At 43.0% G+C, this 15,377-nt stretch overlaps 1 protein-coding gene and 1 long non-coding RNA gene across 2 annotated transcripts; one reads left to right on the top strand and one right to left on the bottom strand.

The window, feature by feature from the left end:
* Positions 1-326: 326 nt before the first annotated feature.
* Positions 327-2,985, bottom strand: LOC120662433. Its single transcript, XM_039941581.1, has 4 exons — positions 1,860-2,985; positions 1,545-1,699; positions 576-1,469; positions 327-497 (listed from the first exon to the last, which is right to left on the bottom strand). The coding sequence occupies exons 1-4, from the start codon at positions 2,983-2,985 to the stop codon at positions 327-329; spliced, it is 2,346 nt and encodes a 781-aa protein (XP_039797515.1).
* A 9,665-nt stretch (positions 2,986-12,650) lies between these two features.
* LOC120658107 lies at positions 12,651-14,879 on the top strand. Its single transcript, XR_005668516.1, has 4 exons — positions 12,651-13,296; positions 13,401-13,445; positions 14,271-14,375; positions 14,502-14,879. It is a non-coding gene; the product is annotated as an uncharacterized LOC120658107 (long non-coding RNA).
* Positions 14,880-15,377: the final 498 nt, after the last annotated feature.

Below are 15,377 nucleotides of genomic sequence, written 5' to 3' on the forward strand. Positions count from 1 at the left end.
ACTGACTAACTGAACACTACTGCTTAGTCCAGTAGAAAACCAAATACTGAAAACAGGCCTATGTGATCTCTGAAATGGAAATGTTCCCATCACACAGCACAGGCACAAAACACCAAAAAAGAAGCATTTAAGTGTATCAATAATTTCTCATTGCATTACTGAACAAGAACAGCTAATTAAACACAGAACTCCAAATAGCAGTACCTTACATATTCATATGTAAACTGATATGTGAAAATTGAACAATAAGTAACACATGTCAAAAGTTTGACAAAACCAAACTTCACCATACCACTAAACATGATCAAATAAACTAAACACCAGAATCATTTCCTGGTAGAAGCCTTGCTTGTCGATGATGCCTTCTTTCCAGTTGAACTAGCCTTGCTTGTTGATGATGTCTTTGCTCTTGCAATATCAGTTGCATTGCCAGGAATGCTTCTTTCAGTTCCTCTAGTAGTTCTTGCCTTTTTGTGTGGCCTACTGCACTCCAATACCTGTACATAACAACATGTTATCAGTATGTTTGCATATGAAAATTATTCCAGCAGTTCAAACGATAAACAAGTACTTGCCTCTTTGCCGGCCTCAAATATCCTCCTCTTTGCATTAGATTTAGGACCATAAGTTCTACTGTTGTGACTAGTACTCTTACACTTGCTGCACTTGATCTTGGTTCCTATCCTACTAACCTTTGTGTCTTTCTTTGCCTCACCAAGTTCCCTCCTCCTTTCTTTCCTGGGCCTACCTGGCATCTTCACATAGGCTGGTGGCTGTGGCTTTCTAGGATCTGTTGGCCACTGATCCATTCCTTCCATGGGCATCAAGCAATGATCATAGATCTTGTTGTACTCCTCTATGGAATAGCAATCTGCTATATACTCCTCAGCAGGTTTGGAGCTCATAAAAAGTGCGGTAATGGCATGAGCACAAGGTATACCTGCTAGCTGCCAGTACCTACATGAACATGTCCTCTTGTCTATGTCAACTATGTACCTCTTGTCCTTCTGTCTGACCTCGTAGCCATTCTTACCATTCCAAATAGCTGAGCAATGTTGTGCTAGGTCAATATATTTGTTGAGCTTCTTTAGAATATTTGGACAGACCTTGGTCCTAATCCCCTCAAGCATGGAAATGATTGGATGAGCTCTGACATCTACTATCCAATTGTTGAAGCTCTCACACATGTTGTTGTCCACACTATCACAATTTGATCCAATGTTGAACCAAGCTCTACTCCAGTGCTTCGGGTTGGTGCTCATCATATCCTTTGCACCAGCTGGAGTCAATTGTGCTAGCTTTGCTCTACAGAAGTTAAAGAATGGAATACTTGAAGCCTTTGCACACATCCAGAAGGGCTTCTGAAAGTCATCTTCTCTATGCTTCTTCCTCCAGTTGGCATATATGTGTCTTGTACACATTCTATGCTCAATTTGTGGAAACAATTCACCTACAGCATTGAGAAGACCCTGAAACAAAACATTATGTAGATTAGAAAAATGATTTAGTAGTAACAAGTGAAATTTTACAACCAGAAATTTTACCTTTTGTTGGTCAGAAATGATAACCCAGCTCTTACCACCAACGGGAATTTCAAGATCTTTCTGAAGAAGACCTAGAAACCATGTCCAAGAATTTTCAGTTTCCTTCTCCACTATTGCCCAGGCTATTGGGTATATCTGATTGTTTGCGTCCCTACCTAGAGCGCATATTAGTTCCCCATTACAAGCTCCCTTAAAGAAGCACCCATCAACTCCAATGACTCTCCTACAACCAGAAAGGAAACCTTTTTTGCAAGCGTCAAAGCATACATAGAACCTTTGAAACACTGGAAAATTATAATCTGGATCCAAGCTCACTGCACGTGCTTCCAGGATTGCTTCTAAGAATTTCAGCCTGGTATTCAAAGATCTTTGCATACTCTCCCTTGCATGATTCATAGATCCTTCTCACTACTATGGCCTTAGCTCTCTTGATCTTGGATAGAGACACATCCGCACCCATTTCAAGGAACACTGTTTCCTTGATATTTTGAAGCTTCCAAAATGGGTTTGCCTTAATGATGTGCTCATATTTGTCAGCTATCCTTAGAGTAGTGACCAATCTGTTATCCTTCCTTTGAGGGCAAATATGCACATTATTGAAGGTCTTGACCTTGAACTTATCATTATCTTTGCTCGCAAATATGAACCAAGGACAGCCCTTCCATGAACACTTAGCTCTCATCCTATTAGCCTCATCCTTTGGAAAGGTCAAGTGCCTCCTTGTAGCCAACCCATACTTGATTAGAGCACTCTTAAACTGCACTCTTCCACTAAAAATCATACCAAGAGAAAAGACGGAAAGTGTTGATTTACTATCATATCTTGCAAACCTGCTCTTCCTTCTAATTGCTTCATTCTCATCATCGTCCTCATAGCTACACTCACCACTACTGTCCAACACTGGTGGGTCATCATCATCTTGCAAATTATGTGCTTCTTCAGCAATTTCTTGAAGTTGAAGCTCTGAAATTTTTCCATATTTAGATGTGTCCGATGGATTTCTCCTCTGGTTCCTTGCATTTGTTCTGAACTCATTTGCTTCATCATCATCATCATCAGATGTGTCCTCATATTCGTTTGCATATTCTTCATCATCGTTAGATTTGTCCTCTTCTCCTTCGACATAATCTTCATCATCGCTGTCAGAGGTAGAGGAGTAAAATATTTGATCTTGGACAGGCCCTCCCTGTAACTCTCCTCGATCACTACCATCAAACCTGAAAATCTCCACATAAATTTCAGCCACTACACCCTCAGTTATGCAATCTGACATGTATAGGCAGGATTTATCATCCTCCAGCCTTCTCAATCCACTGCTTAGTTCACCTCCAGGGAATAACCAGTGAAACTCAACTTTATCTTCTTCAGTCAGTGCAACATGATCAGCCAAGAAACCTCTAAGTTCAGGCAAAGATAACTTGTCCCTCTCTATGTGTGACATCTCCACTCCCCCACCAACATAGTGAACAACATTTCCATCAAAATCAAAACTTCCCCCAAATTGGAATCTAACTGAAAGAAAATCTTGCGGGTCTATTTCCCTCGTAGCACTGGGCACAAAACAATCGCACGTTAGAACAGTTCATATAAAATAAAATCATAGAAAAAAGACCCAACTTTCAAAAAAAAAATTCAGAACAGTGCACATAAAACCCCATTGGCACAAACAAAAAAAATGGATTCCATCCAGAATCAGTCCCCATTGATCAATCCGAACACTAACACAATCAACTAAAACCCATAATTTCAGTCAAGATTGGATCCACCTTAATTCCATCTGCTAAACCCTAGCCGCCAAATCAAATTTATAAGTCGTGTTGTATACTATCGTAGGGACTCATGTTGAGGCTTTTTCTCCTTTTTTCTTTCTTCTTCTTGAATCTCCTCTCAACCTTCATTTGTTGGTGATGAGGCCCATCCTTGAGGAAGATCATGTACCCCATTGAGTTGATTTCTTTCAAGTATTTGTTCATCTTTTTGACTTACTTGTAGAGGTTGGGGTCCATTGGCTCTTTTTCATCATTTGAGGAGCTTTGGCATGCCTCCTCTTCTTCCTCTTCACTTGAGCTACCTTTGATGGCCATCTTCTTCAACTTCTTGACTTGCTTGCATGCAAGTGCGCTATGTGTTGGTGAAGAAGATGGCGCTCTTGGCTTGATGTCATGGCGTATCTCATGGGCGATCACCTTGTTGAGGACTTGATTTGATGTCAAGGTGTTGATTTCCTTCTCATAAAGAATTGTGATTACCAAATCATAGTCGGGCCTTCGTAGTGAGTGAAGGATCTTGCGAATGAGCTCCATATCATCAATTTTCTTCACACCTAAATTGTTAATCTCATTCACAAGAATATTCAACCGTGAGTACATAGATTCGGCATTCTTATCATCAAGTTGCTTGAAGCTATTAAGTTTATCAATGAGAACATGATATTTTTCATTTGCAATATCTTTTGTGTCCTCATGGTTCTCACTAATAGTTTTCCATAAATCCTTAGCGTTCTCACAAGCAAATACACGGTTGAACACGGTGTCACCAAAAGAGCTTAAAATATCATATTTTGCAATAGCATCATATTGTCTCTCTTGTTGACTATTGCTCTTCACTCCATCACTAGTTACTCTCCAAATATTTAGACCCTTTGCTTGGAGATGAGATTGCATTAAAATCTTCCAACGCTGGAAGCCCGTGCCATCGAAACGTGGAGGAGGTCCTAATGAATCCATCCCTACCCCAAAGACCTAACTCACTAGGCGGTGAAGCCTAACCGATCAAGTGAGCCGATAAACACAAATTGCCAATGAAATTGGCTTTCTTTGTGAGAAAAGTGAGTCCCGACTCTGATACCAATTGAAAGACCGGATCGGGTGCTCTAGACTAAGAGGGGGAGGGGGTGAATTAGGCAACTCAAACCTTAATCTATGGCTCCAACTAAATTGCATAATTTTAAACTAAAACATGCTATCTATATGTGCAACTAAAGCTTTGCTAGTGTGAAACCCCTATCCCAAAAGAGTTTAGCAACCTATAGCCTTTCCTATCAAGATTCTACTCTATGAAAGTAAAGGCACACAAAGATTGCTAGTATGAAATGCGAAAGCTTAAAGAGCGGGATAGGAGGAAGCAAACTCTTAACGCGGGTGTTTATCCCGTGGTTTGGTTAGCCACAAAGGCACACCTACATCCACGTTATTGAAGCACTCACTAAGAGTATCGCTTCCCGGCAATCAAGTCTCTTCCGTGGACTCAACCCCGGTCACCTTAATCCCGATTTCCACTAAGGAGCTTTGTCCACGAAGGAAGGGGGCCTCCACGTCCCCCGTACAAGATTGTCATCGCCGCTCCACACTAAGTCGGAGGGTCAATGACGTTGCCGGCGAGCTTCAAAGCTCCAAGGGGCCGGCACACCAAGATCTTCTTGTTGGTTCACTCAAAAACCAGCCACAAGGCACAACACCTTGCTTGCTCACTCACTCAAGAGCTAATCTAGCACTTACACTCATAAAGCTAGTGCTAAACCTAAGGATTTGATCAATATGCACTTGGGTTGGTTTGGAGGGTTTCCTGAGTGTGTTTGATACTTGTAGCAACTCCAGCAGCCTTGAAATGGCCGGGGGATGGCATATATATAGGACTCCAAGCCCAAAGAGCCGTTACTAGCCGTTATCAAAAATCCGGTGAAGGTGTCGGATAGTCCGACGGTAGGGCACTGGTTCATCCGGTCACTCTGCACCCTGAGGTAGCCGTTGGGTCTCTGACTAGTGACGTGGCAGTCACTGGATAGACCGGACAGGGGTCGTTGGTTTATCTGGTGGGCGTCGGTTCATCCGGTGCTAAAGGAATCTTCAGCTGTGGTGCTAACGTCATTGCTCCGACGTTTTACACTGGTGCTCGTCGGATCATCCAGTGCTGAAGGCTTTGGTTCAACGCGCTTGACATCGTCTCTACACGATCCTCCGGGAATTGCTCCGACGCTCCTTCTTGGCATCGTCGGTTCATCCGGTGCCACTTGGCTTTCTCCACGTGGCCATGCACTGGTGCTTCTCATTGCTCCGACGCCTATGCATCGGTTTATCCAGTGCCACTTTGCTTTCCATGTAGCTCCGCACCAGTGCAGCCCAGTTGCTCCGGTGCCCATGCGTCGGTTTATTTGATGCTGACCGGTTAGACCGGTGACCCTGCTTCGGTTCATCCGGTGCAGCTGTTTTCTGTAGAACTCGTCCATTTCAGCATTTCTTTGAGTTCTTTCTTCGTGTTTTGCTTTGCTTGGACTTTTTACTTCATCCCTAGGATCTATAAATGTTTACTTGACAAACTTATTAGTCTCATTGATTGCGTTGTTACTCAATCACCAAAATCACAAACAATGGCCTAATGGGGCCATATTCCTTACAGGTAGTGATTTGGACTTTTTCCTATCTCTTATAATTGATTACTGCTATTAAATATGAGCGTGTCAAGTCATGACACTGTACTTGCCATTGGTAATGCCGTGTCCATGGTATGTATATGCACACGAAACCATCATTACACGTCACTAGATGTCACTCATCATCACGTGCATGATGCCCTGATCATGGACGCCAACGGGAAATACACACGCATACTGGACAAATCCCCTGGGTCCTCTGTCCAGATCCAGCCAGCAGTCCGTTCAATCTTTTAACACCCAAATCAAAGCAATCCAAGGAAAATCCCAATGTTTTCTCCGCTCCATCAAAGCCAAGACTCCCCTATCTAACGAATTTATCAAGACACGACCTTGAGCCACCTGATCCAGGCTCAACTTTCCTAAGAAAAGCTCTACTCGGAAAAGCTCCATTTGCTTTCCTAGGAAGCTGCTTTTCAGAGAAGCTAACCATATCTGTTTGGGGAGCTTATCAAAAGCTTGAGCCGTCAGGGGAGCTCGTCCCCCGCCGGCCCTTGAGCCCTGGCCGCGCCACCTAGGGGAGGGAGGATGCGGTGGCCGCAGCGACGGCTGCAGGAGAGGTAGGACACGGTGGCTGCGGCAAGCGAGGGAGGATGCGGCGGCCATTGCGACAGCGACAGGCGAGGGAGGACGTGGCAGGCAAGGGAGGATGTGGCGGCCGCGGCAGGCGAGGGAGGATGCGGTGGCCACAGGAGGCGAGGGAGGACGTGGCGACGAGAGAGGACGTAGCGGCCGTAGCGACGACGACAGGCGAGGCACGGACGCGGCAGCAGGCGACGTCGGCGACTGCGTGGAGGAGAAGAGACGGGAAAGAAAATGACGATTTGCTCGCAGAAGCTCGGTAAGCTGCGAGAGAGGAGCTTTTCGATTGCTAGTGTAAAATGAGCTTTCTCAGCTTTTGCTTATGGCAGTAGTAGTTTAGGGGAGCTTTTGGCTTTCGGAGCTTCCTGGAGAAGCAAAATCTCTCAGAAGCTCCCCCAATAGGGCCTTGATTCCTCTTCCTCCTCTCTGCAATAGGTTCTTGCCGCTATAGCTGCAAATTGGGAATCACACGCGCTCCATCTCCACAAGTGCTCTGTCTGCTTGCGCTCGCTGGTTGTCTTAGGAACTGGCACGGCTGGCCTGACGGGACACGGCCTCCTAACGGGAGCGGCTAGCGTGCGGCCCCGTGAGCGTGCAGGGCAGGAGCGGAGGCGTACCTCCCCAACTACAGTTGAGCATGCACCTCCCCAACTACAGCGTGCAGCTCCCCCAACTAAGTTGGGGGAGGTTGGGGTGTTTGGCTAGAAAAATGGTTGGAGTTGGTGGAGTTCAGCTCTCAAGTCATGCCAAACAGGCCCTTAGAAGAGAGGGGAGGAGTGGAAGTGAAGACCAACGGCGTTGGTGGGTTGCGGGATGGTGGCGAGGATGCCTCCGGCCGGAAGCAGCGGCTTAATAGCTGGTGGGCTAGGGAACGACGCTTTCTCAGGCGAGAGTGGCACCGAGACGGGGAAGATGACCAGCGGTGGGGGTGAAGAGCATCTGCGATGGCTCGGCTCGCAGTCGCGTGAGTGAGAAATAGACGCCCTCATGAGAAGAGGCTAGGGCTCCTCCCTCCCTTGCACAGAAGTTCAACCAAGCACATGGTCATGGATTTGGCACTTTGCATATTGGACCCTGCAGATTCGATAAGAAAAATACTAGTACTCTAACAGACTCTGTCAAACTAAGAGGCTGGATGGTTAGCGAGGTATGCTATCCAAAAGTAGAGAGCGAATGATGTGGAATGGAGAGCTACCAAATTTTTGAACCTATTGGAGACGTTTTTTCTTTAATAATAGCTAAATTTATCTTTAGAAAATGATTTGGCTAATCTCTTGTAGATGCTCTTAGGGGAGATTTATTGGAATGCTCTTAGTGAGCATCCAAAATATATATGTTACCATGCTCATCCAGTCAACCAAGCACAACAACTCAATTCGTCGAAGCAATCTTTTCCATTCAATTAACCAAACATATGCTTGTTGCATGTTATCATGCTCATCCAGTCAACCAAGCACAAATTGGCTACGGTGGCGTGGCAGAGGAGCAGATCCAAGGTATAACTGATTGGTGAAAGCACTGTAGATATAGATATTGATGGCGACTTTGTGATGTTAAAAACCAATTTTATTCTTTCCATCATTGATGGCTATATGAAATGGTATAAATGCAAAATGTTTAGAACGAATGCACATGGATAAACTAATTTCAGAATATTTACATCATATATTAGTGTAGAGAAGAGGCTGAAGTAGCTGGTCGAAGGAACTGATGTTGAAAATGATGGACAGTAAGGATACTAGACAAATTGATAAACTTTTTCTTAAATTGTAGCAAAACTAATGATGAGAACTACTATAAATTAGTCATATTCATATCTATATTTTGCTTTTTAAGTTATACTATGTTCCCAAAATTATAAGGTTTTGTTGTTTTTGTATGTCCCACGGATTGATGTTTAAAGTTCCTCTTTTTCTTGTGTACATGACAGGGCGTGCTAGAAAAATATCTTGTAGCTGAAAAATTAATGGATCAGTTTTATTTTGATGCATCTTCATTAGGCGATCCAGATTTGTGCTTTGGTGATTCAACCGCATTTCGATTTGTGATTGGGTTTTATTAGGTGATTTAGGAATGATGCAATTGGTGGTTTTCTACTCGGAGGTTTGTTAGAAGAATCAATTTGATAGTGTTTCATTTCTGTGATGTTGGTCAATCTAATTTATTAATTTTTCCCCTAGTTTTAGATATCTAAATCAATTTGCTAAATGGGTGCTGGGTGAATGGTTTTTACCTCACACTTGCTGAACGAGTTTGTCCTATTCTTTGAGGGGACCATCACACACCTTGACACCTTGTATGGTTGTGTGTTCAATATGCTGAGTTATGTATTTCGCACTTGCAGATGGTGCTTATTTATGAATATATTAGCACTGTATTTTGAATGTGTTAGTTGGTTATTCTCATATTTACTCCAATACATCCTCCCCGCACTTTCCATTAATTACTTAGAAATTATATGGCTTAATCAGAAGACTGACACTTACAAAAACAAGACTTTATTACGACTCAATAATACTGCACTGCACAAGAGCATACAATACTTCTCTTCTTTAGTGGCTATCCTAGCACTCACACTTCTCTCTTACACCTTTGCTCTCATCTTCCATGCTCATGGTTGGATGCCATGGCAAGGAGGGGGTCTCTATTTATAGGCAAGGGGGGCCATGGTATTAAGACAAGTATCCCTTTTCTAGAGAATCTATAAATAGTATACCATTATCTATGTCTATATAACTAATTCTAGAGTTCTCCATCGGAAATATCTCCTTGCATGGTGGAAAATACTCAGAAGATTGCCTTGCATTCCAACACTGCCCCTTAAAGCAAACTTCTCTCTAGAGTTGTCTTGCAAACGTGCCTTTCGAAACTTCTCAAACTTTGCCTTGTGAAGGCTCTTGGTGAGGATATCAGCAATCTGCTCTTTTATCTTGGTAGGCACCATCTCAATCTCTCCCTCAAATACCTTTTCTCTTATGTAATGATGGTGAACTTCTATATGCTTGGTCCTTGCGTGGAATACCAGATTTTCCGCCAAATAAATAGATGATAGATTATAAAAATAAAATCCTTACTTGGTATTCTACCGGCCGGTGGAGATCCTTCATTAACTGCTTGAGCCAGATGCTTTATTTCTTATGCTGCCATTGCCGCGATCGATACTCTGCTTGAGTACTAGATAAGGCCATTTTTCGTTATCTGTCGCTGCACCATGAGATGGCTCCAGATCCTATATTGAAGAAGTATCAAGTAGTTGATAACCGTGTCCCACTATCCCAACATAATCGGCACTTGGTCTATTTAGCTCGCAGCAAGCTGAATAAAAATCAGCACGTAGGGTGGCGTCTCCACCGTACCGGAGCTCCGCCCAGCCTCTATGGCCACAAAATTACTCCTTTTTCATGAGGGGTAGTAAAAATCGAATCCCATATGGATTGCACATCCATTTTAATGCTCTGCTGGCTGGGCTTAAAGATAAGATTGAATCTATGTATGTCAGCTACTTTGTGGTAGAATTTTTTTTAGCTACCATATGTATTGCACATCCATTTTTTTAGCTACCATAGCTTAAAGATAAGATTGAATCTATGTATGTCAGCTATTTCTTTGAATCTAAGATTATTGAATTTTTGTATATATTTGTTATGAGTGTAAATAAAAATTGTTCTATTATATCAAGTTCATGGATTTTTTTTATAAAAAAACTTGGTGACAAGTGAGGGGGCAAAATGGACTTTTCTCTCTTTTTTTTTAACAGGCACACACGTACATCTCTGCTAGTCACTACAAGAAACCATTTATTCTGTGACGAAACAATTTCATCATAGATCACTAAAAAAATCATTATAAAATAGTGTCTGGCGGTTTCATAAACCGTCATGGATTAAGTGTCACAGATTACATCGTGTGACGGTTTAACAGAATCTGTCACAGAATAAATCAATCCGTGATGGTTTCTAACTGTTAGAGATGAGCCTTGAGCCTGCACAGCCCGGGCTCAGTGTTTGTGAGGAAAATAAATGTCACAAACTTCATCATAGATGAAATAGTGGGGTGATATGGCTGCTGATATGGATGATGATGTGGACGCTGACATGGCATCTATCGCTGACATGGATATCAACGTTGCTGATGACATGACTGATGATGTGGCTTGTCGCGCTGACATGGAATTGATGTGGATGATGACATGGCCTCTTACGTTGATGATGATTTCATCATGGAAGGCCCATTTATTAACAAACCGAAATGAGCACACCCATTTATTTTTTGAGGGGAGCGCAGCCCATTTATATGATAATCGGGCCAAAATTTCCTAGGCCCAACAGCCAAACCCTAACCCTCCAGATTTTCTAAATTTTTAGCCCATTCTCAGAATTACCATTTCAGCACAAATCCGCCTTGTAATGAATCGATCACACATCTCCTTTTTGACTGTCACCATGCAAAGGAGATTTGGATGATAGTCTATTTAGTTAAAGGGGTTAACCTCGCCAAGATCTATTTCTCATATTCTAGGGAATTGGCTCTCAAATTTTGATGACAAGGAGAGGTGTGTCATTTTGGTAGGGGCAGTTGCATTGTGTTGGGCTATTTGGAGGTGCCATAATGATATTATTTTTAACAAAATCTAGTATTCATCATTTATGCAGGCTGTTTTCAGGAGAACCTACTAGTTGCGCCTGTGGACGCACCTGTAGCATGAAGAAATCACAAAGGTGCTGTTCTGATAGGCGAGTCTTGCATTGGAAGCCGTCACATTGGAGATAGCCATTTATGGGTGGAAGCACAACCAAATATATATGGGTTCATGGAGTACACATAATAATGGGGAAAGATTAAGGTTCCAGCACATGAGAACCGTGGCATCTTCGAATTGCTACTTGGTTTAAATGAAACAGTAATACGTGGCACTTCCTCTCCAGCAAGTCGGTGAACACAAAGAACTTGGTAGCACGAATTTCATCTGATTCAAAGGCGGGCACGAGCCCGAGACGGGAGTCAGGCGGTGACGACGTACGCGTGCGCGGTTCAGGTTGCACGTGGTGATCCGCAGGACCGCAGCAGCCTCATCTTGCCCGCCGCCCTCCCTCCTCCTCTTGCCCCTCCTCCCTCCCTCCTTCCAAATCGAGGCCGCCGCCCGTGGGGTGAATCTCCTGCCGTCCTACGGGTGGCCGCGGGGTTCGCAGGTGACGCCGTAGCGGAGCGGCTAAAGGAGTCACTGCATGCGGACCCTCGTCCGTGTGCCAAACCCTGTATAAAGATCAAGTCCTGGACATCATCTTATTAGCCATCGGTTTGAAGAGAGCATCCTGGCTGTCATCCCAGTCTCAGCTTCATTCCTTGGTGGCGCTCGTCGGGCCCAACATGTCGGTGTCTGCAGAGCTGAAGGAGTCACTGCATGCGGACCCTAGCGCCCGTCGAGCCCAAATGCGGATCTCAACCCTAGGGGGCTCAGCTTAACTCTGGCCCAATGTAATTCTTAATCCAGATAGCGGCCCGGCCCAGCCCAATCTATCCATAACCGTAGCCGCTAACTCTATATACTATAATAATAGTTGAAACAATTGAATACATTTATCATTAAGAATTAACCTTCCCAGCCTCTCACAAAATATCTTTTAATGGCCCACAAGTAAGGGCTAAGTGCTTGACAGGGATTGGTGGTGGATCAAGTTCCTCTCTACTACTGACAAAATGGATGGACACCACTGGTTTTACAGCTGACTGCAGAGATGATTGATCTAGAGGAACATGGTAGTTCACAGCACAAAGAAGTTGGTGGTTTAAATCATGTGCCCACATCATGTGTCAACCAGGTAATACTTTGAAAATGGTGCACAGATGATTGATTCGCCGTATTCATTTGCTCCAACTGTGGTTTACACGAATATAAATTCAAAGTTATGGTGTGCTGGGTTTAATTTGTACGGAACACAACTTTTTTTATGGTGCTGTACATATATTGCCTAACAAAATTCATGTCACAGGGCTGCTCACTGGGAGAAGAAAAAGGAGACCGGAGGAGATAGTCACAGGGATTTATGTCCCAGCGAGGGGCGCAGGAGACCCGGCCGGTCCAGCAGCATCGGCGGCCACCGCAGAGGCTGAGTCGGTGGCGCAGGCAAGGGCCGCGGGGGCTCCTCGAGCCAACCTCTCCTCTCATCTAACCGCAGGTATTTCCTAATCTTTTGGAGTTCTTCTTTCTAGATGTGTTTTCCCTTGTTGAGAGGAGCAATTTCTCCACCTGCTACTTCTTTCTGTGTTTATCAGACTTATGAAAGATGCATGCTTCACTATTCTTGCTATTCAGTAATTGTTCAAATTTTGATATAGACCTAATTGCTGAAAGCCTGAAACCAATCAACCATCTGAATCTGTACCCCGATCAGGCTATTAATTCCATATGCATGCGTGGGTTGCTCAATGCGTGGCTAGCAGTTCAGTTTGTTCCCTTTTGTTATAGAATTGCCCTGCTGCTACAGTTCAATAAATATAAGAGGTAACTAATGGGTATTTTCTTTACTTGCCAGCCGAATGATTCATATAGTGTCCATGAGACCATGACTGATTATTTATAAGATATGCCATTATAAATCCAACGTACGGCCAGACGCCCCTGCCACTCCAGCCCACGTACGGGCAGGCGCCTCCCCCGCCGCAGCCCGGGTATTACGGGGCGCCACCTGCGCCGCTCCCCCCGCGTTGTGTATATAACAACAGGAGCAACAAGCACATGAGGTTTGGCCTTGGATATCTCAAGGCATGAAAACAGTTTTAGTACCAATGCATTCTCCCAACTTTTTCTCACCAAACACTACACATCTTATGTTTTTTTTTTGCAGTAAACGTGTATCCCTGAACACATGATGAAGTATTTGATGGAACAGGTATTTTCACCTGAACACTACCGTGTGTAGTATTTGATGGAACATGTATTTTCACCTATTCATACTCTTCGTTTGCCTTGCATTTCTAAATCGTGAAGACGTAGAACTTCATCAGTTAAATGCTGGGATCTTCCACTGTTGTTTTTATAAGGCAAGGTTTGATTTAGTGCGATATCAAATCTAAAGTTTGACTGTTAATTCTCTTACGATATAGTTTGAGAACTGCAACGTTATTATCATATGAAGTATTCAAATACGAATATTGTCATGCCAGGCCTGTATATCAAACACGAATTGCAAATTCTGCCATGCTATGATATTCTCCTTTTTATAGGTATTGAGTAGTGTTTGCAATAAGGATCTGAACTTGTCAGTCTTTAGTATCATTTTGCTGCTGTTTTGATGTGCACTAGACAACCATGGTGTAATTGATTATTCTGCGAGATGTTAATGAGCTAGCTACATGAGTAGGCATGTTTCAGTCCATAAGTCTGGTCCTGGACAATTATAGTAGCTGTAAATCAATAATTCTCACTCTCTGTTTGCCAGTTGAAAAATTGGGTTCCTACCACTATTCTCTAATTTATGTACTTAGCGATCACTTTTAAGGTAGCCTCTTATCTACTTTCACTTGGATTGACCTTGGGTTCTAAGTTTAAAAAGTTTACTGCATCCATTGTAAAGTATTTTTGACACCAAGGAGTAATTTACTCTTATTTCCCTTTGAAACTGAGCCTTGAATACTTTACAATTCCAAGCTTGTTTACTGATTATTCAGTGCTATCCGTAATTATATGTTCTATTTATGTATATATTTTTTTGTAGGCTATAAGAAAACCATGGGATGAAGAACCAACTGTAATGACTGAAGTAATGAAAACCATATCTTTGGAGGTTGTGCGGGAGAAGATGCTGCATCACATCCACCAAGTAATTCCTTTACATTACTCTTTAATTTGGATGGAAACTGTTGTCAATGAATGACCTTCTGCAGGAATTCTACCATTAAATTTGAATTGAAAAGGAATTTGTTTGCTCATGTATGACCTGTTGCAGGAAATTCACTATGTAATTGAGCATCGTTTGATGGACTGGAAGGATCTAAAAGATGGTTCTCTTAGGGTGGAGCAGCACTCTATGACACCAAAACAAAGCCAACGTCAGATTCTTGTTGGGAAAAATGGCTCGAAGATTGACTAAGTCATTCAGCCATTCTCACATGGAAAACTAGCTCCTATAGTCCTATGCTAGAATGGCTGATAGTGTATTTGGTGAGAAGAGCTTTGTCAATTAACATGTCCAATAAGATGTATTATTTGAATGATTTGTGCGTATTATCGATACTACTGTGTTCGCACCATTGAATTCGGACAAATATTTCAAGAGAATTGGTATTGAAGCCAATGAAGAATTGAGATCCATATTCAAGAGAAATGTCCATCTAATTCTCCAAGTTAGAGTTGTGAAAAGGAGGAGTGCTTGAACAGGATGTGAGTGTATTTCACATCACATTGACTCCCCGTTATGGTACTCTGTTTCTTCACCCATCTATCTACAGCATTGCTGGAAATGCTTCAAAATTCCTACATGGTGATTTCCTTTAATTTTTTAGCATTTGTCCAAGCTCCTTTGGCTCTGATCTCCTGAATCTTGACCGAGTAATTTGTCTAAAGGAATAATGTATGATTTTGTGCTATCTGAGCACTAAAGTGCAATGCTGGCATGAGTGCATTTGCCAGAAATTTCATTAGTCAGCTGGAGCATGGATAAACCAGGTCTATTGACTATGATGGTAGAATTTCTGATCCAATGAGGGCACCCGATTATGCCCCAACTTGCAGATTATGAGCTATGATTATCAATTTTGATGACGATGAGGTAGCTCAGCACCTCTTTGGATGATCTGGTGGAAACAGGGAAATGGCACCCTGC

The sequence above is a fragment of the Panicum virgatum genome, chromosome 2N (assembly GCF_016808335.1).
Source record: "Panicum virgatum strain AP13 chromosome 2N, P.virgatum_v5, whole genome shotgun sequence".
Taxonomy (NCBI): domain Eukaryota; kingdom Viridiplantae; phylum Streptophyta; class Magnoliopsida; order Poales; family Poaceae; genus Panicum; species Panicum virgatum.